Below are 24,873 nucleotides of genomic sequence, written 5' to 3' on the forward strand. Positions count from 1 at the left end.
AGAAAATAATAAAAATAATTGGCAAAGACTAAATTTATAAGAAAATAGGAGGCACTTTTTTACACAAAAAATTGTGATGGTCTGGAACCAACTCCCCAGTAATGTTGTTGAAGCTGACACCCTGGGATCCTTCAAGGAGCTGCTTGATGAGATTCTGGGATCAATAAGCTACTAACAACGAAACGAGCAAGATGGGCCGAATGGCCTCCTCTCGTTTGTAAACTTTCTTATGTTCTTATGTTCTTCTTATGTTCTTATCACTGCCCCCTCCGTTAAAGGCTTGCTAACCAAGGTATTAAAATCCATTTTCTTCCGTCTCAAAAGCACCAGAAATGTTATCACTGCACCCCTGTCATAGAATTTGTACTTCTTTTAAAATGGATTTTCTGTAAAGGAAGAGGCTCCTCCTGTGAGATTGTCTCACAGGGTGACAGTGGTTTTTGCTTATGTGACACTTTTTGTGTTTAGTACAGTGAAGCTTCCTTATCTCTGCAGTAAGTCAGACACGACTCTGCAGTTTGAAGGTAGGTGATGTTTTTTTATATTGGAAAGTTTTCACTGTGTAAATATATAGAGCTCTTTTCAGAATGATTTCATACTTCTTGGTAATTGATGTGTCCTGTGGGTTTGACGGATGTCATACTGAGCAATCGGCTATATATATATATATATATATATATATATATATATATATATATATATATATATATATATATATATTATATATATATATATATATATATATATATATATATATATATATATATATATATATATATATATATATATATATATATATTTATACATCTCTGTTGTAAAACCTGGGGATATATCGGCTGGGTATAGGTGGAAAGCTGGGTGTCCCAACATTTTTTGCAGTTAAATTCAGGTAAGACTGAAGTCTTGCTGTTAGGTTCTCAGCAGCAATTGGAGTTGGTATATTCTATAAAAACAAATTTAGGTAAATAAAATTCAAATAGAAATTCCAAGGCCAGAAACCTGGGATTTGTAATTGATTCAGATTTATGTTTCGAGGCTCATATTCGCAATAAACGTAAAGTGTCCTTTTTTCATTTACATAAGATTGCCAAGATTAGGTCTTTTATTTTATCATTGCCTGATGCTGAGAAGCGAATTCATGCATTTGTTTCGTCTAGACTGGATTACTGCAATGCTCTGTTATCATGCCTTATTCTGTCAGCAGCTTGTTCAAAATGCAGCTGCCAGGGTGCTAAGTAGAACAAAGAAAAGAGAGCCCATAACTCCAGTGTTGGCTGCACTTCACTGGCTTCCAGTACGTTTTAGAATTGATTTTAAGATCTTGCTGCTGACTTACAAGGCTCTCCATGGTCTGGCTCCTGACTATCTAAAAGAGCTCCTGTGCCCACAAGCACCTGTCCGTGCTCTAAGGTCAGCCAACTCCGGTCCTTTGCTTGTTCCATAGATTAAGACCAAGAGAAAGGGTCAAAGAGCCTTTAGGTATAACGCGCCAAGACTGTGGAATAGATTGACATCCGACATGAGAGAAGCAGAGTCACTGCATGTTTTTAAGTCAAGGTTAAAAACTCATTTTTTTAGATTAGCTTTTGAATCCTGATTTTATGTATCAATGTATTATTATTTGAAATGTGTTCACTCTATTTCTGTTTTTAAACTGTGTTGTTGCATACTTTTTATTGATATTACCAATTTTGCTGTAAAAATGTGTTTAATTTTGTATTTTTTTTTTTTTATTGTATTGTAAAGCACTTTGAGACACTTTGTGTGAAAGCTACTATATAAATAAATAATCTTTAAACTTTAAACTTAAATTTCCATATTCATAGTTTTATATTTTATACAGTGGAGGCACTAAACATGATTCGGACAATGCCCATATTAATAGCAACAGTTTCTTAAAACATCTAAACATGTAATGAATTTACATCTGCTTGGGGAAACTAAGAATTATATGAATTTTAGCTTAGCTGATGGTAACACTTTATATTAAGTGTCTCCAATTACTGTTCATTTGCATAGCAGTTACTTAGTAAATTCGTGTGTACTTACACATCACTACAATGTTATAGTTTTCCCAGATTTTCAGTTACAGTGGTTTATTTCATGCACAACAAATCAAAACTACAAAACAGTGGGATGTTCTAATACATTTGCACACTGCTGTATGCACAAAAATGTATAGACAGGTTGCTGTCAGGAAGTAAGACTGCGGTCATGCCATAAGCCAAGGTATTTAAAGGACTTTATTCTTGGTAAATGTGCCCATCCAGAGTCTTCATTTGCAAGTCATCATTTTGTTTAGAAAGTTTTGAGCTTTCAAACATCTGAAATAAGCATGTTTCTGCTGAGATAGTTGGCAAGCCTGGTAAATAATGATCCAAGTACAGTAGAAGCAGCAATAGAGAATGAGATAGAACACACATATTAACAGGGGGACTATGTAGATGGAGTATAGTTTCCTTTTAAAACTGAAAAATAACTATGTTTATGAGGTCACCATATTTCCTATATGGTTAGTTACTTTCTCACTTGTTACCCAGTAAAGGAAACTAAAAGTACATTTTTAATGTGTTTTTTTCACAAGGGAAGTAACTTTAATCAGCACTTCCTGCTCATGCAAATTGGACTGCCTGCAAGGCATCCTCTCAAAATTAAAGCAGTGCCAATTATTGTGCATCAATAAAATGTGATCTGGATATCAAACTAATGGTAACTAACAAAATAATTCCATAAATCTTAACAGTCGTGCTCTTCCATTATATACAGTAGGTCTCAAATGTGCAGTTTTGAAAGATATGTTATAGCTAGTCCAGATCTGTAGGAAAATATACAAAAAACCAACAAAAAACAAAAAAACTGCAAAATTAAGTAGATATCTGCAGAATGTTCAGCAGAGCATCTTATGTGCTTACCGAAATGTAAATCAAGTAAACATAATCATGTCAAGCAATTTATGGGTTAAGTGCTTCCAATTTATTATATCAAGCATTTTTGCAAGAAAAATCTTTAGAAACTGTCAATCATCACATCACATCACATGAGACTTCTTATTGGGTCATATTTTCTCAAAGCCTTAACTCCAATCTTTAATTAACTCCTACTTTTTGAAGGAGACCAAACATCTGTAAATTTAACTAAACTAGGACTTACCATTAGAAGGATAAAAGAGGATGGAGAATCGTAATCTGTTCCTTAATTTTGGTTTGTGTAAATAAACTGAGAAGGACTGTGAGAGACCCCGTTCCTAATCGTAAAAAGTACAGTGAGTGTTTTGTTTGTTTTGTCTTGTAATTGTCTTGTCTTGTCTTGCACATTACCAGACAGCTAACACAGTTCCTGAGCTGTCACGAATGGCACTTCACCAACAATCTCTAAATAATCTGTATCACCCACCATGAGCACTACTGCATGCACTCAGGACTGGTGACCGTGTTTGTATTATTGTGGCTCAGATATTGTATTTATTAGTTGGGACTGCAATCCCGTTATTGTTTACCCTGTGGCGTACACATTGTTGTGTATTGCCGGGGATTATTGTTTAGGTCACCAAACCTGGAATAAAAATAAAGGTCACTGTTCCAAACTGGATTACAAGGCTCTGTCTGTTTAATTACCGCACTGCATCACTCCTGCACCTGTTCCCACTCAGCCACTTTGTCACAATCGTATAAAAACAATTAAAACAAATTAACATCGAATGTATTGGAGCTCCCTTCCGTCGCGCTTTGTGTGACGTCCTGTCGTTGACTCGCTCTATAATCACACATAGTATTCTATTGAGCATATGTCCTGTTCCTATATTATGTAGCCATTGTATTGTTATGGCCTCCTTTTGTTGGTTTAAAGGCTTAGGCACACAAAAATACTTTTTGTTACTGTTTTTCCTTTTGTTATTTTTGCACCCGAACACTTTGCATTCCGACATAATGCACCCTGCCGGCGTTCACTGGTGTGGGGGGCTGTCAACGATATGATGGAACAGCGGTGCCAGAAAGGTTCCAATATGGCAGTGGTCTGCATTTCCAGCTGACCCAGAAAGCTGACAAAAAATTTGAAATACTGGCCAAACGCTTGACTTTTTAACAAAATTGGCACATTGTTATTTTGAGTACAGCTTCCCTTTGGGGGAGACATTGGTTAAGTTTTTTCTCATTGGGCAATATTTATAATTATGTCGCAATGTCCTCATTTTGAAGACACTGCTAAATACTTCCAGTTGAAACACTTGCCAAGTATTTTTTATTGTTACAGCATATTCTACCATTGCATATTTTATAGTTGTTGATGTATTAATTATTGGGGTGTGTGATTTACAGATACTGATTTAGATATATGATGAAATAGTGTACATAAAGATAATCATCTCCTATAGATGAAGATGCCTGGTATGGTAAGTTACAATATACAGTATGTTTATTTATTTAGTTTTGTACAATTGCTAAAACACTTTATTCAAAAGATTATCAAAACGTTCAAAACTCTTAACACAAAAAACAGAACTGAGTTACAAAATTCAAAACTCGAAACACATTTTCACATGTTTACATACAAAATGCTAAATTCTTAATCACCCACTCAATTCTTTAAGTGCTATTACCTCTCTTGAAGACATATTTCAAATGCTAATATCTATTCTTGCAAAATACTTAATTATATTTTAATTTACTAACGATTAGTGCTCATTATTGCAAATGGCCTTGTCCATGTGAGAATGTAGAGAAACTTAATTGATAATTACTACATCACTACATAAAAGGCTGTGAGGAAACAGTAGCAGTTTGTGACAACATGGAGCAGGCTGCAGAAGTTGCTGGTCGACATCAAGGTCAACAACAACCAAGATGTGCCGTTGTCTCCAATGAAATCAGAGCAACCATAATTGACCATGTAGTGAACAGAGGCTTGTCATTGAGAGCAGCTGGACTGATCGTCCAACCCAATCAGAAGAGGTCAACTGTAGCCTCAATAATCCGATCACTTTGTACTGAGAACCAGTAAGTGTATACAGTATTGGATTACACTGCATGCACATATGTGCAGTATTACAGTAATTGCTGAAAGAGTATGTTTACAGTAGTGTTGCTGTGAAATCTTTTACATATGCATTACTGTACTCTATGTTTTCAGAATTGAAAGGAAAGAAGGCAGTAGTGGGTGTTGCTGTGCCCTCACTGCTGAGCAGGAGATGACCATAATAGAAATGGTCCAAGTCAAGAATGACATTCGCCTCAGGGAAATCCAAAGCAACATTTTTGCTGACATGTTTCGAGGGATTGATTCGATAAGCACTGTCACAATCGGACATATTTTGAAAAGGCACCAAATCACAATGAAGCAGATCTATTTGGTCCCTCTATTTGGGTGAAGGCATTGCGACGTCAATATGTTCAAGTAAGTGTACAGTTATTTTAGAAGTACTACAGTAATGGTATGAACAGTAAGTTGCATTATACTACTGTAGGTATGTGAGCCGTGTTCTACAGTACAGTAGGAGGGTGGTGACTATAGTTCTGTGAATTGTGAAAGTGAAGTGTAATCACAACTGAACATCTTTTTTTTCACAGAGGAGCATGGAGTTTGATTACTGTGTCAACCGACATGAATTCCTTTATATAGATGAAGCTGGCTTCAATCTGGCCAAACGTCGACGCCGTGGTCGGAACCTCATCGGCCAGTGTGCCACAGTCGATGTGCCAGGGCAGCGTGGTGGGAATATCACTATGTGTGCCGCCATTTCTGAGAATGGTGTTGTGGCATGAAGCCCATTACTAGGGGCATACAATTCAGTACATCTGCTGAATTTCCTGGATGTGCTGCACAATCGCCTCATACAACCAAATACAGTAATCACATTTCTCATGGTGTGGGACATTTGTAAATTTCCATCATGCAGTGGTAGCGTGAGAGTGGTTTGCAGCACATCCTCAATTCATAATGATGTTCCTGCCACCCTAGTCCCCATTCCTTAACCCTATCAAGGAGTTATTTTCAGCCTGGAGGTGGGAGGTGTATGATCGTCACCCATATGACCAAGCCACCCTTCTCCAGGCAATGGATGAAGCTTGTGACGACATTACAGCAGAGCAATGCCAGGGATGGATACGTCATTCAAGAAGGTTTTTTACATGCTGCAAATGAAGACATTAGATGCGATGTCGATGAAAATCTGTGGCCACAAGCACAAGAGAGGCTTGATGCTCAGGAATGACTGATCTATGCATTTGCATTGTATTGTATTATACCTTATTTTGTATATTTACTAGAATTAATTTATATTCTTTTGTTCACTATAATTTAGAGCCCTTTAGCCATTTGTAATTTGAAAAAGATTTATGTATCCTGATTTTATTTTACTTTTAGTAAGTGTTAGGTAACAATATTTGACAAAAATTTATTTATGTTATTTTGCTTGGATGATTAAATCCAAATCTCTGATTATTTGGGGTTTTGGTGCAGTATATGCTTTTGCAAGATGTACTTATCAAATCTGACCCCCAAACTTGAGTTTTGTACGTGTTAGAGGCTTTTTGCTGCTGGAGTGAATAGTTTGGGTTATTGTGTTAAGAGTTTTGAACTTTTTCACAATCTTTTGTAAATTGTATTTTATAAATCGAAAAAAACTGCAATATTGCAGCATTGTACCAATGATGATTCTTGTATAGAAGTAGGAAATATATTCAATGTCTCTAAAAAGTTTTCAGTGCATGAAAGGAAGCTTGATTATTACTTCTCTTTTTCTATCTTTGTTTCTTAAATATAAAAAAATATATAGACACAAATAATGTTCCACTAAACAAACAATTATAATCTACACACTTTTTATAAAGGGATTTTATACAAAGGAAACATGACAATGACTATACATAAAATATAGCTTATTAAAAATAACCTAATTACATTTTAGATTTCATCAGTGTCACCTCTGGTGTATAAAATAATTTTTCAGTGAACGTGTCGCCACCCAGGAAATTGCATCGTGTCCGGTGTGTGGCAGCCTTTAGGGAGGGAGGGGGGGGGGGGCCTAAACTGAAGTCTTTAAAATCTTAAATGGAGCTGACAAAGTTAACCCTGACCTACACTTTAAATGTAGTGCAGGAATCAGGTGCTGTTGGGAATTAAGAGGATACAGACTTAAGACAGACGCCAGGAGACACTTATTCACACAGAGTGGTGAGTGTATGGAATACCCAGTCATGTTTCCCAAGTTTTATCGACTGGAATGCTGGTCCAGACTATAAAACTACATTTTGAATCAATAAAAGAAAAAGTAAAACAACAAAATTGGTTAATTTAAATAATATAAATTCCAACTTGAATTATGAAGCCATCAATGAATGGAGTTGTAGCAGGGCAGAGGCCCTGCACAAATAAAATGTGTGTTTTTGTGGCTGACAGCCATCTTGTGCTCAACTGTGGAGATGGTTCAGTGAAGGCACTTGCCCAGCCTGAACAATAGGAAGAACAGTGAGAGAAAGAGACTGTGATAGCCGCAGCATGGGAGTGTTTTGATTTGTTTGTTTAAACCTTTTGTTTGAACCTGTGTTGTATTTTGTTATGTTGTAAATAATAAAAGTGCACATAAAATTGCTAAACTGCGGCTTCTGAGTCTGGGTTCACTATTTCAAGGGCCCAGACCAGCCTTGACTGGGAGTGGGCAGCAGTGTGGAGTAGTGGTTAGGACTCTTGACCGGAGGGTTGTGGGTTCAATCCCAGGTGGAAGACACTGCTGCTGTACCCTTGAGCAAGGTGCTTTGTATAAATGGGTAATTGTATGTAAAAATAATGTGTAAAAAATAATGTAATTGTATGTGAAAATAATGTGATATCTTGTAACAATTGTAAGTCACCCTGGATAAGGGTGTCTGCTAAGAAATAAATAAATAATAATACAATCATATGTTGATAATGATAAACTTCATTTTCTTACATCACCCATATAGTCATTTCTATTTTATTTGGGGGGTTGTACCATGACTGTCGCGGGTCTGTGGATTTTAATGTCAATTTGTGATATGCGTGTCACTTGGGTAGTCTGTGTTGTTGATGCTGAATCATTGGGATCCTTTAAAAACTGACTAGACCAAGTTCTGGGATCAATTAGCTTCTTGGAACTGAATGAGCATTGTTGATGTTTTTGCCTCCTTTCATTTTGTTCTTTCAAGAAAATGTGATATCTCTGCTTCTTTAAAACTGAAGAAAATGTTTATTTGTTTTTCTCCTTCCTTTCACAGGATCCTGATTCCAAACTGTATTCCAAACCAGCATTAAACAATGAATTTTTCCTCTACTCTCTCCCCCTCTGTCCCCCCTCGACCTCCTCCCTCCTCCTCCCTTGGCTTCTCTCAAATTCTGGGCACTGTCATCCTGACCTTGGCATTTGTTCTGGGTTTCCCCGGAAATTTGTTTGTGGTGTGGACAGTGTTGTGTCGCGTGGGCCAACGCTCCGTCACCTGCCTGCTGGTCTTGAATCTGGCCGCGGCAGACGCCCTGGTTCTGCTCAGCGCTCCATTCTTCATGCGTTACATCGCGGGGGGCCAGGGATGGGAGTTCGGGTCAGCCTTCTGCAAGCTGGTTCATTACCTCTGCAGTGTCAACATGTACGCCTCCATCTTCCTCATCACCGCCATGAGCCTTGACCGCTTCCTGGCCGTGTCCCGCCCCTTCCTGTCCCAGCAGCTGCGTACCAAGAGGGCCCTGCTCAAGATTCTGCTGGTCATCTGGAGCCTGGCTTTCCTCTTTGCGATTCCCATGCCCTTCTACCGCAGGTGAGCGTTTATAAGAGGAGATATCCGGTGCATTTATAAGAGTGGAGACTGGGGCACATGCTTTTAGAAGAGGAGAGATAGGGTTCCAATAGTCTTCTACTATGGTTTTTAAAAAAGGACAGAGTTTTCATATCTGTATTAAAACAAGGAATATAAAGTCTAATAGTAGAGAGTCATGGAGTCAGTGGAGCACAGGAGTCTCTGAGGTCTCCCCTAGTAAAGGTACGGCATGTGGTGTGCATGTTGAGTCATACAGTCAGGGGAGTGCAGGGGTCCCTAAGTGTTTAAAGGTACAGCTGTGTGGTGTTCAGGGGGAGTCATATAGTCAGGGGATGGCAGGTTTCTAGCTGTGCCAAGTCAACGGTCTTAGATAGGGATCGCGTGCTTTTAGAAGTGATGAGACAGCAACCCTTCTGTCTTAAGAAGAGAGCATTTTATTATCTGCATTAATAAGAGAAATAGGCTTTCAAAAAGTGTAGATAATCTTATTATTTTTGTACTTTCTTTTTGAGTCTCTAGAGAAGATATAGGGTCTACATACAGCAGTGAGAACATTTATTAGAACACCCCATTGCTTCTGTAGTTTTGATTTGTTGTGCATATGAAATCAAACCATTGTAACTGAAAATTGTCAAACTAGGCAAATTACCAATTGTCTAATTTAATTGATGACTTTAATAGGCCACACATGCAATTCATTTAAAATATTAAGCAAAAAGAAACACATAGCCACAAATGATAAAATGCACAAGACTTTTTAGAAGTTGTTTAAGATGCCTAATTAAAGCACAAAGTGGTCTAACTTTTTCACATATGAGGACCTATTGTTTCTATATTACTGATAACTCACTGAAAATTGAAATTCTCACACCCAGAGGTATATAAAGGATATAAATAACACATTTCAGGTGTTAGAATACATTTGCACGCTGCTGTACGAGACTGTGTTTACTGTACATAAAGCTTTGGAGCTCAAAAAAAGAAAATTCTTGTTCTACAAATACTGCTGCCTGTTATTGACTGCCGAGATGATGTTTATATTTTTGATATTTTTTGGTACCATTAAGTGTCTCTAATTACTGTGTATTTACATGGTACTTACTTAGTAAATACATGTGTACTTGCACATAATTACAACGTCATTATGCATAGTAACAGTGTACCTTTTCACACATGAATGCCTGTTGCTTGTATATCACTGGTTACTGATAGAAAATTGAAATGCTCACACCCTGAAGTTTTTATGCAGGTAGGTATATAAAGGATATAAATGACACATCTTGAGGTGTAAAATAATGTACCTTTATACAGAGGACGTACATGCCTGTCGAAGAGATTAGATAGGGTCCCAATGGTCTTCCATACCAATGAGTGTTTATAGATCCCCTGTCTTTCTACATATTTCTAATCTACACTCGTGATAGGAGGATAATCAGCAAGCTTCTAAAATTTGCATACGTCACAAAGATTTGGGTGTGGCCATCACGCTTTCTGCCACCCAGAAAATCCCCCAAAATATTTTGACTGTATACAGAACTGGGCAGAAATGTTGCAAATTCAATTTAATGCCAACAAATGTAAAGCGTTACACACCAGCCACAAAAATATAGGATACAAATAGAACTAGAACAGGCTCACTTGTCAACTCATTGCTGTCAGCAACCAGGCAGTGTAGGGAAGCATCAAAAAGGCAAATAGAATGCTTGGGTTATATGGTCAACAGTGTAGTGTTAACATTAATTGAAGTTATGATGAGGCTGTGTGATGCACTGGTGAGACCACACTTAGAATACTGTGTTCAGTTCTGGCGAGCTCATTACCAAATGGACAGTGTGGCCTTGGAGAGAGTCCAACAAAGATTAACCAGTAATCCCAGGGCTTAAATGAACGAGCAACAAAGATAGGTTAAATGACCTGAACTTATTTAGCTTAGAAAAGGACTAGGACTTTTTAAAATCTTAAAAGGAGTTGACAAAGTTAGCCCAAGTCACTATTTTAAATGCAGCACAGAGACCAGGACCAGAGGACACAGTTAATGAAGATAGACATAGGCCAGGTGGTAGGAGACAATGGGTTACCAAGTCATGTTGCTGATGTTGAATCACTGGGATCCTTATAGACCCGACTTGACACAGTTATAAGATCATTATGTTACTGGAAACTTTATGATCATACAGTATATAGGCCAAATGGCCTCCTCTTGTCCGTACATTTTCTTATATGAACATGACATGCAAAAACATTTTACTATCTATTGGAAAGTGGAATAGACAGAGACAAAGTGGTGAAAATCAACTCTTTAACTAAAAAAACCCTAGAGACAATGATGCAAGGGCTAATAAAACGTAATAGATAAGGTGTGACTTATTTAATTTAATGTAGGGTCAAATGTTACAAACAGACTTGTATTTTTTATTTTTCTTCTTTTTGAATACAGAGTTGTGCAACATGCAGGATTGTTTCACTGCATACCATCCCACAGCAATCCAAAGCACATGGTTTTCCAGTACCTGATGGAGACCATCTTTGGATTCCTGATCCCATTTGCCATAATCACATTATGCTACACATATGTAGGCTTTCGGCTAAGAAGTGCCATGTTTCAAATCAAAGGAAAAGGTAGCCGGATAATTCTTCTCATCGTGGCTGTCTTTGTAGTCTTCTGGATGCCCTACCACATTGTGAACATGATCCAGGTTTCTGGTGCTTTAGCTGGGGAAGAATCACTCAAGAAAGCCCTCCGGGATGCTGCGAAAACCGCCAGGCCCAACGTGACAGCCTTCGCGTTCTTTAGCAGCAGCATCAACCCCATTCTCTATGTCTTCGCTGGGAGTTCCCATATCCGCAGCGCCGGCTTGAATTTCATGGCCAAGATGTTCGAGGGGACCTATTCCGAAGGGTCGGGAATCCGCCGGTTTTCCAGGAGCACTCGCTCAACCCGTAGCGGATCCCTGGCGGTTACTTCACTCCGGAAGATCTCCCTAATTTCGGTGAAGGACGGGAGACAGGGTCGGGATGTGGAAATGGCTAGAACGATGGCTGAATCAAAGAATCTCTGCATGACCGATGAAAAGGAGACAGGGTCTTCATCTTAGAGGTGAGTTATTACAAAAATGATCCCATGATAGATTGGAAGAGCGGATACTGTTTATTAGATTAATTATTATATCCCAACATAAATATCACAGTCACATCTCTTCAAATATCACTTTTGCTTTAACAGCAAATCTTTCAACATAATAACATAATAATTTGTTAAGAATGTTATTATGCATAGTTACAATGCACTTAAGATGTACATTTTTTGCATGTGATACCCTATCTCTAACCCTAACCCTAACTCTAAAACTAACCCTATCCCTATCTCTAACTCTAATCCTAACCCCCCTGGCCATGTCTCTAACCCTAACCCTTACTCTAAAGCTAACCCTAACCCTTTTCTGATACAATTGTGTACTTACATATATCATGCAAAAAGATTTACATGTTAAGTACATTGTAACTATGCATAATAATATTTATGTGTAAGTACACATATATTTACTAAGTAACTTCTATGTAAATACACAGTAATTAGAGCCACTTAATGGAAAGAATTACCAATCAGTTCTGGAAATCTTACCTGATGTCACCCATCAGTATAATTTTTGTGGCAAATACTCAACCAGAGATGGCCTGTTAAGAGTTCTCTGAGATAAGAAGGAAAAATAAAATAGAGAAAGAAAAATAAGGATACAGAGAGAAATGGCAGATGAAAAGACATAGCAGACATATAAAAGCAAATTAAGAATTATAAACATTTAAAATACACAACTAACTAATAAAATAACACAACACAGAAACAACCCAGAAAAGCCAGCATGCTTTCCCGATGTTCTTACACGATTGCCGCACGTGCTGCCGCTCGCACCAGCAGGAAAGATGAATCAGTAGCAATCCTTAGATCAGAGGCAGCAGAAACAGCTGAGTGATGGACGCAGGTGAAAACAACTTAGAAATCCTATATTCATCCAATAGGTAACACTGACTACCATGGTAGTTATAGTTGTAGAAAGATAGACCTCAGGCTTCAACACCCTGGACAGCTCCATCAGGGCAGCTCAGTCAGTTTCAGGCACTAGTGGAGCAGCTTTCTGTGCACTCCAGATCTGAAAAGACTGCTTACTAAGAGGGATTTATCCAGAAGAAAAAATATACTCCCATAGTCAAATCAAATTGTGCTCTGAATACACTTATTAAAGAGTAAGCAGTGGGGTTCCAAAAAATGTAGCGTTATACGTCGCCATGTGTTGCTACAACTGTTCAGATAATGTAATTGTAATTTCTCTTTTCATTGTTAACATCAACAACTTTTTACACTTATAACTTGTTGCAAAGCTCTCTTTTAAAAATGTCCACGCTAGTGCACTAGTGTTTGAGATCTGTCCTCTAAATCACTGCAGGAAGAGCAATATTTAAAAAAAAAAAAAAAACATAACTTAGTGCTCTGGCTTTTCTGTTCCGTAGAACATCATGGATTGTTACTGCTGTGTTACCTGTTTGACAATATGAGCAATGATCCTTACTCTATCAGTGCACTAGACTTTAAAGTTATAAGTGTAAAAAGGATATTAATAATGAAAAGAAATAGATACATTATTTAAACAGTTGTAGCAACACCTGCAGACTATATTTTTTCGGGACCCTGCTACTTATTCTTTCAAATGAAGTACCTTAATTATTTCAATTAACATTTATACAGTAAGGCAGCCCTTCTCTCGGATCTGCTTGTGGGTTGTAGTTCTTTCCAAGCACCTGAGGTTTATTTCAAATTAAAATCACAGTCAACAATTCAACAAAAAAGTGAATACCATTTTGTTATGCAACAATCATTTCAACAATTAGTTAATTTTAGTTTTACACATTTCAAACTTAACACTTAGGAAAGGGCTTGTGATTTCAGCTTTGCATTTTACATTTCATATAGCTTATAGCCCACTTACATTTTGTACTTCTCGAAAACCGATCACTGGCAATGATATTTAGGTTCTTCATCGATGACTTTACTCTCTATTCCTGGTTCACATTCCTTTGTTTTTTGCATGTTTATTTTTCTAATGTCACTTTCATGTTCTACATATAAAACATTTCAAACTCAAACTCTGAGGAATGACAACATTCCCACAGTGAGAGACAAACATTTTAATTGCTTGAACTAATCGTAACAAAAGAGCAAAAACCAAATCCAATTACCAAATTACCAATTAACCGAATCTCATTATCGAACAAGTATCAATTAGGAATAAATGTTAGAAGTGGCATAATCAACTCAAAGTGTTGAATCGTAAGAAAATAATCCAGTTTCTTGTCCCTAACGACACTGGAAACAGTGAATCATTTTTACTGATTCAACACTTTGAGTTGTTAATCCCTTACTTAAATCTTCAATTTATTAATTCCAGTGATCTGTCGCTATAATATCACAAATTGTCACTGAATCCTATTGATACACAATTGATTATCCATCTCCTGTTACTCCACTGGCAAATCTTAAACTTACATTGATTTTGTAACTGTTTGAAAGCTTGTTGGAATCTTTTTGGAAGAGAAAACAGAAGGATGCTTTGTAAAAACATACTCTATTAAATGGGACTGTAATCACAGGCACAGAGGTTTGAGCTCAGTAATAGTTATCTATAAGGTTCTTATAATCAATTGCTAATTCAAATGGATATGGACCTTCTCTATAACTGGACAAACTTGTGGCAAATTAACTTTAATGTTAAGAAACGTAAAGTATTGCATATTGGGCATAATAATCCACATTATAAGCATATCATGTACGAGATGGAAATAAGGAATGAGGACTTTGAAAAAGATCTCAGGGTTATAGTGGCATCATCATTATAAGTATCTTGCCAATGTGGTGAGGTAATTAAAAAGGCAAATAGAATGTTAGGTTATCATAAAGCATGGAATACAAGTCTAGAGAGGTTATGCTAAGATTATACAATGCCCTAATTAGACCCCACCTAGAATCCTGTATGCACCCCACTACCAAAAAGACTGCATTGCACTCAAGACGGTACAGAGAATGGCAACTAGGCTGATCCCAGGACTTAATGACATGAACTATGAGGACAGCCTAAAATAATTCTCTTCAGCCTAGAAAAAAGAATTGAAAGAGGGGACTTGATTGAAGTATTTAAAAGCATAAATGGTATAGATAAAGTTAACCCAGGATACTACTTCAAATGTAGCATAGAGAGAAGAACATGAAGGCATACATGGAAGTAGAGTAAAAGTAAGGTTAGAACAAAAGACTGGAAGTACTTTTTTACAGAGTTATAAATCCATGGAATAACTACCAGGTGAAGTAGTAGGATCTAAAACACTGGGAATATTTTAAAAAGACTACATTAGGTGTTTTTTTAGTTACCCCAGTAGTTCTCCTTCCCAAACTTTTCTTCTGTTCTTATGTTTTAAATTGACATGTTCTTGTTAATACCAGGCTTACCCATAGCCTAGTCTCTTGTCTACAGTACTGAGTGGGACAAGTTGAAAAGTCACATTGAATGGAATGAGGAAGGCTGTTCAGTGCTCAGCACTTAGGATTCTCCAGACAAGATCAAAACAGTTCCAAGATAGGTAAAGATTTAGTAAATAATAATAATAGGAGCAACAGAACCAGTCTGAATGATTTCAAACACCATGAAGTAGTAAAGGGAGATTTAAGAAAAAAAAATTGAAGCTGCTTCTCAATCAGTTCATATTCTTCAGCATTTAAGTCAGGAAGCAAAATAATCTCTAATTGTTTTTACAGAGGAATACTTGCCATCTGTTTTGAAGACTGCACAGATTTCTATGCTGAAGATGTATCCAACCCTGATCAACTCCTTGGAGTCGAGGGTCCTGGTGGCTCCATCCCAACCCATTGGGAAAATGCACAGCTCACCGTTGCCTCCTCCACCTCTCTGAGAAATGCTTGTACATCTAGTTGTCTTCTCATTTCAATCTGCTATGTCTGAATATTGCACATATTTAGCTGTAGATTTTCATACCCCAAAAGATATCATTGTTAGACTTGCTTTAAACTATGATTGCTTTTCTTTTGCACAACATTTATGAAATTTGTTCTGCCTGTATTTTTGAATAACTGTGTATCACTCGCAATCCTAGGTTTTATTACAGAAAATAATCATTTTTAGTCAGTACAATGGCAGTAGTTACAATATCCAGTTGTAGTCAAAAGTTTACATAACCCAATGGAGATTTATAATTTCTAGAAATTTCTCGAAAAAAAAAATAATTATAGGAAAAATATTTCGTAGTAAAAATTTTGCTTTTGTGGATGAGGAATAAAAGTTACAAGAAATAGATGTCTACAATTATTTATTTCAGCAATTTTTTTTTGCAAAACTCCAAAAATGCTAATTGATTCATATATTCATATGAAGTATTCATATCCTGACAAGGAAAATGAAATTAATAGCTAGTTGAGGCATGATTCTTTAATGATTTTTGACCATCCTTCAATGCAAAATTGTTCCAGTTCATTCAAATTCCAAGGACTTCTCTTGTGCACAGCCTTTTTCAACTCATACCAAAGATTTTCAATCGGATTTAGATCAGGACTTTGACTAGGCCATTCCAGAACCTTGATTTTATTCTTCTTTAACCATTCTGAAGTAGATTTTGATGTGTGCTTTGGATCGTTGTCGTGTGGAACGTCCAGTTGTGCTTTAAACCAAGTTTTGTAGCGGAGGGTTTCAGATGATTGGCCAATATCTTTTGGTATGCTATGGAATCCATTTTACCATGCATTGGAACTAAATTTCCTGTGCCATTAGAGGAAAAACGTCCCCATAGAAGCATATTACCACCTCCATGCTTGACAGTAGGTATGGTGTTCTTTTCTTTGTATGGCTCACTAGACCGTCTCCAATGACTATCAGTGTACCAAATAGCTCGGTTTTTGCTTCATCACTCCACAAAACCTTTGACCAGAACTCATATCCATCATTCAAATGGTGTTTTGCTAATTTTAAGCAATTGTCCTTGTGACGTTTTCCTAAGAGTGGCTTTTTTTCTCGGCCTGCGATTATAGAGACCATTACCATGCAATACTCAACCTACACTTGCAGCCAATTCACTTTGAATATCTTTGGCAGTCAATCTCATTCTTGGTGAAATAACCTTCTTTCTTCCAGACTGAGGGAGCATTGTGACAATACCATGAGTCTTGTTCTTCTTGATAATAGAAGAAACAATAGTTGAAATTGGGATACTCAAATGCTTGGAAATCTTCTTGTATCCTTCTCCTGCTTTATGACAATAAATCATTTTCTGCCTAAGGTCTTCAGATAGCTCTTTACGTTTTCCCAAATTGACTTATTGGTAATGACAGCAATCACCTTGTAGATAATACTATCATAGCATCAAAGGATATGAATACTTTTGAATTAGCATTTTTTGGGTTTTGCAAAAAAAATGCTGAAATAAATTTCCATTGTGGCATGTAACTGTCCAATCCTCAGTGAAAGCACTCCATAGCTTCACTGTGGGAAACGACTTGTTTTGTTTCCTTGTCTTCCTCGTCACTTTCTAAGTTGTTGCTGTTTTTCCATTTACTGCATCCATAATCTCTTCATCATCTAAAACAATCTCAATCCTGGTCCTCGGGACCCCCTGTGTCGGCTGGTTTTCATTCCAACTAAATTACTTAACTAGACCTTAATTTGCTTAATTAGACATTTTTTATTGTTTTTAGCTCTAAACTATTGCAGATTTTAAGTTAGCTATAACATTTTATAAGTAACTTGATCTATGCAACTGTTTAAGAGCTGAAAAAAATGAAAAAGTTCTAATTAAGCAAATTATCAGTTCAATTAAGGGTCTAGTTAAGTAATTGAGAGCTCAGTTGGAATAATAACCAGCAGACACAGGGGGTCCCCAGGACCAGGATTGAGAGCCACTGATCTAAAAGATGATAGTCCGGATCTGCTTCATCGCACTTCACCCACTCTTGAATTTCGTCCTCTGTAAAGCTCTCAATCACAATTGCAGTGCTGGACATTTTGGGCTCTGTTTGCACATTTGGTACTGCTTCAGTTGCTGATTCATCACACCCTAATTTCAGTTTCTTCCAAGCATTTTGCAGTGTGCTTTTCTCAATACTCTGCCATGTATCAGCAATGAGGTAGATAACATCTTAAACTTCTTTACATTTTTTTTTTTCATTTTTTTTTTTACTTTAAAAATTTAGTCGTCACCAATTTTTTACCCCGGTTTTCTCCCCAATTTAGTATGCCCAATTATTATTTTTGTATCCTCGGCTCACTGCTCACAACCCCCCTGCTGACTCAGGAAACGGCGGCTGGAAAACGCGTCCTCCGAAATGTGCTCCTGCCAAGCCGTCATTTTTTGCACTGCAGATCCACAGCAATGCCACCAGACCTATAGTGCTGGAGGACAACACAGATCTGGCGGCTCCACTGCAGAACCACAGGCGCCCTATCGGCCACAGGGGTTGCTGATACGCGGTGAGCCGTGGATTCCCCTGCTGACCTAAGCCCTCCCTACCCGGGCAGCGCTCAGCCAATTGTGCACCGCCTCCTAGGAACTCCCGGTCACGGTCGGCTGTGACATAGCCTGGATTCGAACCTGCGATCTCCAGGCTATAAGGCACATCCTGCACTCCGCGCGGAGCGCCTTTACTGGATGTGCCACTCGGGAGCCACTTCTTTACATTTTTTATAAATACAGAACTCTCCCCAACAAGAGAATACAGCATTTTGTGGCGATACCTCTCGATTGGATTACTGCAATGCTCTTTTTGCTGGTCTTCCTACTCGTTCTCTGAATCATCTTCACATGGTGCAAAATGCAGCGGCAAGGGTCTTGACAGGCAGTAGGCGGAAAGAACATATCACCCCGGTCCTTATGCGTTTGCATTGGCTTCCTGTTTATTCTCGTGTTGCCTTCAGGATTCTGTTGCTGACATACAAAGCTTTGCATGGTCAGGGTCCTAGTTACATTATGGACCTTCTCAACCCTTACATCCCTGGAAGACGGCTTAGATAGTCAAACTCTGGACTTCTAAAGCCTTTGGTTCAAAGGTGTGTTCCTCTTGGTGGGCGTAGTTTTAGCTGCATTGCCCCTTCTCTCTGGAAATCTCTGCTTGGCTGCATTCAGGACTCCACATCAGTGTTGAATTTCAAATTCACTCTTAAGACACATTTGTTCTTGGCAGCTTTTTTACAGTGATCCAGTGGACTTGTTCTTAAAGCTTTTAATATTTTGGTATTATTGTTTTTATGATCTTAGGAATTGGTTTTATTTGTATTTTACATGTTTTGAATGTAGTTTTAAATTGACTGTTTAATGTTTGTTTTGCTTTATTATTATTGTTATTACTATGTTCCTGATTTTGTTTTTTTCATATTGTGCAGCACCCTGAGACACCTTGGTGTGAAGGGTGCTATATCAAATTAAAGTTATTATTACTACCAAGATTTCTGCTGCTGGATGAGCAGGAGTGTTATCTAGTACCAAAACAGCTTTCTGTGGCAGGCCCAGCTCCTGTAGCTTTTGTTTTATACTAGGCACAAAATAGTTGTGAAACCAGTCATGGAATATAGCTCCATGCACGCTTGTGTGACTTGTACACGACTGATAAAGCAGCCATGTTAACATTTTTAAAACACCATGGCTTTGCTGCTCTTCCCACTAAAAGAGCTGGTAGCATAAGTGTTACCCGTTCCTTTGCCATCTTGAAACCAGTGGCTGATTTCTCAGAAGGTGTTGTCAAGGTGCGTGCAGGCAGGCATTTAAAAAATAGTCCTGTTTCATCACCTTTGTACAGCTGATCTCTGGTTAGCTGATGTGTTTCTATCAGCTTGTGTAATTCTACCACAAATGGCTCTATGGCTTCTATGTCAGCTGAAAGTTTTTCGCCTTGCACACTGAGCTGCTTGATGCCATGACAGCTTTGAAATCACTTGAGCCAACCGGATAAGCTTTACAGTTTGAATCACCATTGAATAAGTAATTGAACACCTTTGCTTTCTCACATAAAATGGCTTCTGAAATGGGAATTCCCTCATTCTGTGCTTGAACAAACCAGGTAAACACAACTTGATCCAATTTTTCATCTTGGGAGCCTCGCATAACTTTCTTTTGCTTGCATCCAAAGAAACTGTCGGAACCTAATCCAAAGGTTTTCAATCTCTGAGGCAGACTTTTTCATATCAACCACAGTGCTCTTTCCAATTCCAAAATCTTGTGCTATTTTATCCCTGGTAACTCCCTTTTCCAGAAGTGAAAGTAACTTTTTTTTCAATTGTAAGCACAACTTGCTTTTGCTTTCCTGTAGCCATGTTGCATTAGCGTGGTAGACGTGTGTGACATTGCTCAAGAGCTTGATCATGGTGGATAAACGGTTAGGGCGGATATGTGACGGGTGGGTCCATGACTGATTTAAAGACTTGAAATCAGCAATGTGTTCTGATTCTGTTTTAAGAAGTCCATTTATCTTACAGACAGATGCATCAGAGGTCAGCTTGGGAGCAGTGCTGTCACAAATATATGAAGTATTTAAGCAAGAAGCTTCTTCCCAGAGAGAAAAACTATGCAACAATTGAAAAGGAGTGCTTAGTGGTGAAATACGCATAGAGCCCTCTGCTATTATCTCTGGGGTAGAACATTTACGCTTGTGACAGATCTTGCACCCATACAGTGGATGCACAGAAAAAAAGGTAGAATGCAATAGAGCTGTTTTCATGTGTCTAAGACAAGCTGCTGCATGGGAACCAAACCAGCTAGACAGCTTCTAGCCCTTCCTGAGTCTGTGTGACACTGTGCTGTACATTCAGTTCAGAATACTACAGTACCCCCAACTGCTGTCTCATAAGATTTTTTTGGTGACCACAGATTTTTTTTTAAAATTTTAAAATCCCTTTATTGAACAACACAAAAAAGAACAAGAAAACATTAAAGTAACTGTGGCAGAGCAGGGCTCTGCCCTTGTAAATATTGGCAGGGATAGGGTTAAATTCTCCTCCCTGCCCAGGTTTATTGTGTCAGGTGGGAATAATTAACAATCAATTAACACCCAGTCACCTGACATAAAAGGAGGCCTCAGCTCCTCAGTGGAGAGTAGCTGAGGAAACAAGTGTGTTTTTTCTTTGTGTGCTGGTTTTGTTAATTTTGCCATCCAGTGAAGGCAAAGCTCAGCCTGGAAGCCTTATTTTTGTAAGTTTTACTTTGTGTTTATTATTGTTTGTGTTTTAAAAACCTTTTTGTTTGGCCCTCGTGCCTGTTTACTTTGTGTTTTCTATTTAATAAAAGTCTTTTGTTTGAACTGCAGTCTGTCTCTGGGCCTCATCCCTTGCACCATCCTGTCACAGTAACTTAAATAAAACTATTAAATTCCAACACTGGTCATAATAAAAAAAGAATAAAACTCAGATAAATAACCGAAACATTCTAAAAATAGCAACAAAAAAACTCTAAAAACACACAAACATTTTTAAAAATTTAAAATTAGCATGTCATCTTCACCCACTGCACACCCCCATCCTCAATACACCACCTCATCATAAAATTATCCATATCATTCATCATGCTGTAATAAGAAAAATCTACTTTTACCCTGGTTACAACCAGAACTCTAAAAACACACAGGGCATCATCTGTACCAGTGCCAGATAGTCTGTTCTTACAGGATTTTAAAATCGCGAGCTTTGCTTGACCCAGGAGAAAATTAATCAGGGCACACCAATGACGATATTTAAAAGAGAGAGAGAGAGGGGTAAATTGTAACACCGAAAGAAGTGTGTTTGTTTTGTTTTGGGGTAAACAGGATTAGCCTGTCCCCTTTAGACAGAAAAAATAAGTGCTTAGTTACGACCCAAGACGGGTTAGGTTTTGTTTGTTTATTTTGTTTTGCAATAACATGGGGGTGCACGTGTGTGTGTGAGTGTGTGGTGTAAGTGTAGCGTGAAAATCCTGTGTGGACATGTATGCTGGTGGAGTGAAATTCAACAATGGGATACACTTTGATACCTTCATTTTGAACATTTACAGTTTATATTTTACGGCCCTCAAGCTAGTCTTTTGTTTTTAGCTTTTCATATAAAACCAGACTTTTCTTTTGTTTAGCCAAACCGTGTACCTGTGTTTTTGTTCAGGAACCCCTAAATACTGCACTAGAGAGGCGAAACGAGCCCTTGGAACTCGACAACGTCACAATATATACTTATAGCAAATTAAATAACATTGCTTCTTATTTGTCATTAGCACGCCATTTAATGATACCAAAAACCACCCAAAATAAACAGGTATCATAACACACAAACCCAGGATTCACAGGTATCATAACACACAAACCCATTCACAGGTATCATAACACACAAACCCATTCACAGGTATTATAACACACAAACCCATTCACAGGTATCATAACACACAAACTCATTCACAGGTATCATAACACACAAACCCAGGATTCACAGGTATCATAACACACAAACCCAGGATTCACAGGTATCATAACACACAAACCCATTCACAGGTATCATAACACACAAACCCATTCACAGGTATCATAACACATAAACCCAGGATTCACAGGTATCAAAGCACACAAACCCAGGATTAACAGGTATCATAACACACAAACCCATTCACAGGTATTATAACACACAAACCCATTCACAGGTATCATAACACACAAACTCATTCACAGGTATCATAACACATAAACCCAGGATTCACAGGTATCATAGCACACAAACCCAGGATTAACAGGTATCATAACACACAAACCCATTCACAGGTATTATAACACACAAACCCATTCACAGGTATCATAACACACAAACTCATTCACAGGTATCATAACACACAAACCCAGGATTCACAGGTATCATAACACACAAACCCAGGATTCACAGGTATCATAACACACAAACCCATTCACAGGTATCATAACACATAAACCCAGGATTCACAGGTATCATAGCACACAAACCCAGGATTAACAGGTATCATAACACACAAACCCATTCACAGGTATTATAACACACAAACCCATTCACAGGTATCATAACACACAAACTCATTCACAGGTATCATAACACACAAACCCAGGATTCACAGGTATCATAACACATAAACCCATTCACAGGTATCATAACACATAAACCCATTCACAGGTATCATAACACACAAACCCAGGGTTCACAGGTATCATAGCACACAAACCCAGGGTTCACAGGTATCATAACACACAAACCCAGTATTCACAGGTATCATAACACACAAACCCAGGATTCACAGGTATCATAACACACAAACCCAGGATTCACAGGTATCATAACACACAAACCCAGGTTTCACAGGCATCATAACACACAAACCCAGGATTCACAGGTATCATAACACACAAACCCAGGGTTCACAGGTATCATAGCACACAAACCCAGGGTTCACAGGTATCATAACACACAAACCCATTCACAGGTATCATAACACACAAACCCAGGATTCACAGGTATCATAACACACAAACCCAGGTTTCACAGGCATCATAACACACAAACCCAGGATTCACAGGTATCATAACACACAAACCCAGGGTTCACAGGTATCATAACACACAAACCCAGGATTCACAGGTATCATAACACACAAACCCAGGGTTCACAGGTATCATAGCACACAAACCCAGGGTTCACAGGTATCATAACACACAAACCCATTCACAGGTATCATAACACACAAACCCAGGATTCACAGGTATCATAACACACAAACCCATTCACAGGTATCATAACACACAAACCCAGGATTCTGAACTTCCACACTTCCGAGTGTTTTAAAAGCTGATTGGCTGCTACGTTTCCTCTCATCTGGGGCGCTGGCATTTTTACTGTTGTGCTGAGGCAGTTTTATTCACCGTTTGCTCACCCGGGACACTGTGGTCACCAAACTGTTGTTAAAGTCAACAGGTGACGCTAAAAAAACTGTTAAACTCACCGATGAGCCTCCAGACTCAGCAGACTAGAAAGCTGGTGAGATTCACCAAACATCATGGACGCCGCCATGGAGACTGTCAATATGGAGTGTGGAGTGACCAAATTAAACATTTTAGTCAAATCGTTTAAGAAATGGTAAAGAATCCCATTCATTTATTAACTTGTTTCTCCCATTTAAGTAGTAAATTCCAAAAGCAAAGATGGAGATGATGTTGATGGAGTTTGTAAAGATGACACTATTTTTATTATCTAACCTTTGTCTTTAATGTCATAGCAATTAAGTCATAAAAAAGAGTACTGCTTAACATTATACGAATTTAAACCACGTCAAAACGTGTGTATAAATTTATTACATTTAATTTAGCATGTTACTATCTGTTGCTATCTGCACAAAAAGCTATCATAGTTTTTAATAGAACATCCACTTTTATATAACCCCTCACTTAGTTAAAGAATATAGAGATACCCAAATAATAGAAACAGCGTTGGTGTGTATTATTCAGAAAAGGACTGGAGAGAAAGCCCGATGGAGAAAACTGCATGAGAGATTTGTGAAGAGCAAGAAACCCCTGAAGTAAAGAGTGGAGTTGGAAGCTCGTGGCCACACTGCTGGGCATTAGCACTTGCTTTGTGCAGTGTGACTGCAGGTCTTACTGCAGGTGTCACTGGCATCGCATGTGTATTTTTGCATTGAAGCAATGGTCCCAATCTGTTTAACAGATTGTCAAACCTTTCACCTGTCATTCTAAAAATGTCTTTCTTTCTGACAACAGCAAGTCTTCTTCAAAGTTTTCTATGACAAGTTGCCATATTGATGTCACCAAATTGTTGTTTTAATCCAGTCAGCATGTATGTCCGCCTCAGCGGTTTCTTTGCAGCGGTGAATACAACAAAGTGCCCATACTGACAATGCAAATATGTTATTAACTCAAGAGCTGCTGCTGTGGCAAATGGGATATGTATTTCTTAGTTGAGTTTAAACAAAGTTTATAATTTAGGTTCAGGGCGTGGACAAACCCACATTCGCCATGTCATTCAATTATCACCTATTCATTTCCTACTGATTAATCATCACTATTATAAGTGCCCCG

At 38.0% G+C, this 24,873-nt stretch overlaps 1 protein-coding gene across 2 annotated transcripts; it reads left to right on the forward strand.

Annotated features, from left to right (window-relative positions):
* Positions 1-501: 501 nt before the first annotated feature.
* LOC117398112 (leukotriene B4 receptor 1-like) lies at positions 502-16,096 on the forward strand. 2 transcript variants are annotated; one of them, XM_033997083.3, is made up of 4 exons: positions 502-524; positions 8,232-8,765; positions 11,203-11,862; positions 15,568-16,096. In XM_033997083.3, exons 2-3 carry the CDS (start codon positions 8,272-8,274, stop codon positions 11,858-11,860), a joined length of 1,152 nt encoding a protein of 383 aa, XP_033852974.1. In that variant the 5' UTR covers positions 502-524; positions 8,232-8,271; the 3' UTR covers positions 11,861-11,862; positions 15,568-16,096. The 2 variants fall into 2 exon arrangements, with proteins under 2 accessions (XP_033852974.1, XP_033852973.1); XM_033997082.3 differs by lacking the exon at positions 502-524 and adding an exon at positions 7,062-7,170.
* The last annotated feature ends 8,777 nt before the right edge of the window (positions 16,097-24,873 follow it).

This window comes from Acipenser ruthenus, chromosome 54 (genome assembly GCF_902713425.1).
Source record: "Acipenser ruthenus chromosome 54, fAciRut3.2 maternal haplotype, whole genome shotgun sequence".
NCBI classification, from domain to species: domain Eukaryota; kingdom Metazoa; phylum Chordata; class Actinopteri; order Acipenseriformes; family Acipenseridae; genus Acipenser; species Acipenser ruthenus.